The sequence below is a fragment of the Seriola lalandi genome, unplaced genomic scaffold (genome assembly GCF_002814215.2).
Source record: "Seriola lalandi dorsalis isolate HSWRI2012SDOR001 ecotype SW California unplaced genomic scaffold, Sedor1 jcf7180001975212, whole genome shotgun sequence".
Taxonomy (NCBI): Eukaryota; Metazoa; Chordata; class Actinopteri; order Carangiformes; family Carangidae; genus Seriola; species Seriola lalandi.
This window is the reverse complement of record NW_019445878.1, coordinates 122-2,689: the sequence shown is the minus strand read 5'-3', so window position 1 is coordinate 2,689 and position 2,568 is coordinate 122. Positions and strand designations below refer to the sequence as shown.

The following is a 2,568-nucleotide window of genomic DNA, read 5'->3' as shown; positions in this document are numbered from 1 at the left end:
TATGCATATCTAAATTCTAGACTGAAGGTTGAAGTAATGTTAAATCCTCACGTCATCTGGCATTGGATAAAACGGTTCTACTATAACCAGTTTATCAACATTTTAAACTTTAAAATCCCCCACTTTTACTGTAGACCTCCAAAAAGTAAACTAATCCATTGTTGTAGTTTGTTATTTATGTTATTTTTACCAGGAGCTCGTGTGTACAGACCACATGGCTGTATATACGCACACTGGACTGAGTGTTTGCAGTTTATAACTCTCTCCTGAGATAAGAAACAGCTAACCCTGGGGCTTACTGGCCCATTTCACTTTTCCCACAGTAAGTCTTTTGTTTCCATTGTGGGGGGGGGGGTGGCTCAGACTGGTGGCTGAATTTTTGTTGTCAGAAGTCTATAAAAACTTTTTGCTTTCTCCTACCTGCTCTGTCTGCTTCCACTTTTGCTCCAGGGCATCAAACATGACCCTGCACAGCTCCTGGATGTCATGCTGCTGCCAGGCTAAAAACAAATACACAAAAAGTGTAATTTAGTGTACAGATGCAGAGGCACATGGTCTCTCCTTTTTACAAACACGCAGACAAGGCATGTGAATCTAGTCACAGGAGAGCACAAACACTCACCCTCACTGCTGTCCCAGCCAAAGCTCCGTGTCACATCAGTGGTCTCAATCGCCCGTTTCTTACTAGTCTGCAGCAGGACAAACAGCCTTTGCAGCTGGTAGGGGATACTGGTGACTGGATCTTCCTCTGACTCCTCAAACTCCCAGCTGTAGTTCCACAGAAGTTATAAAAGAATTTTAAACATTACACATCACAAATAAAACTTCAAATGACTTCAAAGACTTCTATGAGCATAGTTCCTTACTTGTAGAGTGCATTTCTGAACTCCGGGGTCATGAACAGAGTTTGTAGAAGACTGTTCAAATAACAGGTCATAGCCTGGTTCACCAAGCCCACATAACCTACAGTGGGGGTAAAAGACAAGAAGTAAAAGGTCAGTTGGGATTGTATAAAAGAAGTGATGCAGCATATTCAACAGCTGACTAAAACATACCTGTATCAGATTTGTTGAGGATGGACGAGTAGGAGTAAGATGGACTACTGTAGTCGCCACTGCAGCCTGCAGTGCCTTCTCTCGGTAGGGGCCCAATAAACCGCTCCTGGGAACTGTCATCCAGTCCACTGCTATCTGCTGTTCCTGACTCATCCTGCACACACACACAAGCATACAGAGAGAAATCTTCTAATAAAAGATCTATAGTTTCCAAAACAGTCAATCTGTAGTAGACCTAAAATTCAAAAATTGTATGTTTGATGTTCTTTAAAAAAAAAAAAAATTAGGAAGTCCTTTTGTTAATTCTGTGCCACTCACCGATGCGATCTGGGGCTGCTCTCCATCTTTGTCTGTTACCTGGAGGAAATTCCTCTTACCACCAGGCTCAAACCCTGAATCTGAGAGGGACATCTCACTGTTATGGTCCAGTGGTGCCTTAAAGGAAGCAGAGTAAAAACAACAATCACACGAACAGACAGCTTTTATACAGAGGTCAACAATGCCGAAAAACAACAGCAGCAAATATTCAAAACAAGTAATTTACAGACAACAAACCAGCTGAACTTACAAGGACGCTTAGACTCCTAGTGAATTCATTCTCAGCGAATTCCCTGTATTGACGCATATGAGGAAAGTAGCTTGAAACCAACATGTGAACAACGCTACGTAGTTGTCTTTCTCCTGGACAAGCTGAGGACTGCCAGCAAAGTGCTGCAGTGGAAACATGCAGAGGCTTAATCCACTGACCTACTCAGTGAGATAACAACAGACACAGCACCTGGGCTTTGGCCTGGGTCAGCAGCAGGATTAGCCTGGGCTCATTTAAGAAAAGGGAATAGTATGTAGATAAACAGACAAGAAAAAAACAAACTCAACAATAAGAGAGCACATAAAGAATGCATTAATTCTATAGTTTTCTCTTTCTTTGCGATACCATTCTTACCACACTTTGTTTTCTTTGTGGCAGAGAAGAATGGTATTTCAAAAAGAAACTGCTTGCCCCGTCTGACTTTCAAACATACAATATCAGCTTCACTGAGGTCATGATATGGCGACACTACCCTTCCAATGTAAAAGTTGTAGGGGCTACTGTATGCGTCATAACATAAACTACATAAACCGTCATTATGAATACCCTGAAGTTCACCTGAAATAATTATCTTGAACTCAATTACACTAAACTAAAACCCCTCTGTTGATGGAATCAGAGGGCAGGGCAACCCAGGCCTTTCACCTCCAGAGCTAAATGCAGCGATGTCGGCTAAACTACTTTTGAACGAGACACTGGTACAACTTCCTGTGCTGCCGTCCCTTGTGATTGACTCTTTGGCTGACAGTGCTGCCAGAAGCCACGCAGGACAGACGCACCATGGTGCACTAGGATTTTATAACAGACATATGACCAGGACCCATACTTTTTCTTTCTTGATTCGGGTACAGCTCTAGTGTTTTTAAGAGCTTTTTCATTGAAAACAGTTTCCACCTGTTGCTGGAAATGAGGTTAATGAAAGTG

At 42.3% G+C, this 2,568-nt stretch overlaps 1 protein-coding gene across 1 annotated transcript; it reads right to left on the bottom strand.

The window, feature by feature from the left end:
* Positions 1–365: 365 nt before the first annotated feature.
* LOC111655270 (ubiquitin carboxyl-terminal hydrolase 47-like) lies at positions 366–1,512 on the bottom strand. The gene is made up of 5 exons (XM_023406605.2): positions 1,374–1,512; positions 1,056–1,209; positions 867–963; positions 623–768; positions 366–500 (listed from the first exon to the last, which is right to left on the bottom strand). The coding sequence occupies exons 1-5, from the start codon at positions 1,464–1,466 to the stop codon at positions 394–396; spliced, it is 597 nt and encodes a 198-aa protein (XP_023262373.2). The 5' UTR covers positions 1,467–1,512; the 3' UTR covers positions 366–393.
* Positions 1,513–2,568: the final 1,056 nt, after the last annotated feature.

What these genes read in the sequence shown, in the direction of transcription:
- LOC111655270 (XM_023406605.2), bottom strand. Translation starts at nt 1,466, where the DNA reads ATGTCCCTCTCAGATTCAGGGTTTGAGCCTGGTGGTAAGAGGAATTTC. An exon ending in AGCAGCCCCAGATCGCATCG is followed by an intron (nt 1,210 to 1,373) that starts GTGAGTGGCACA and finishes GTGTGTGTGCAG; the next exon opens with GATGAGTCAGGAACAGCAGA. An exon ending in CCTCAACAAATCTGATACAG is followed by an intron (nt 964 to 1,055) that starts GTATGTTTTAGT and finishes CCCCCACTGTAG; the next exon opens with GTTATGTGGGCTTGGTGAAC.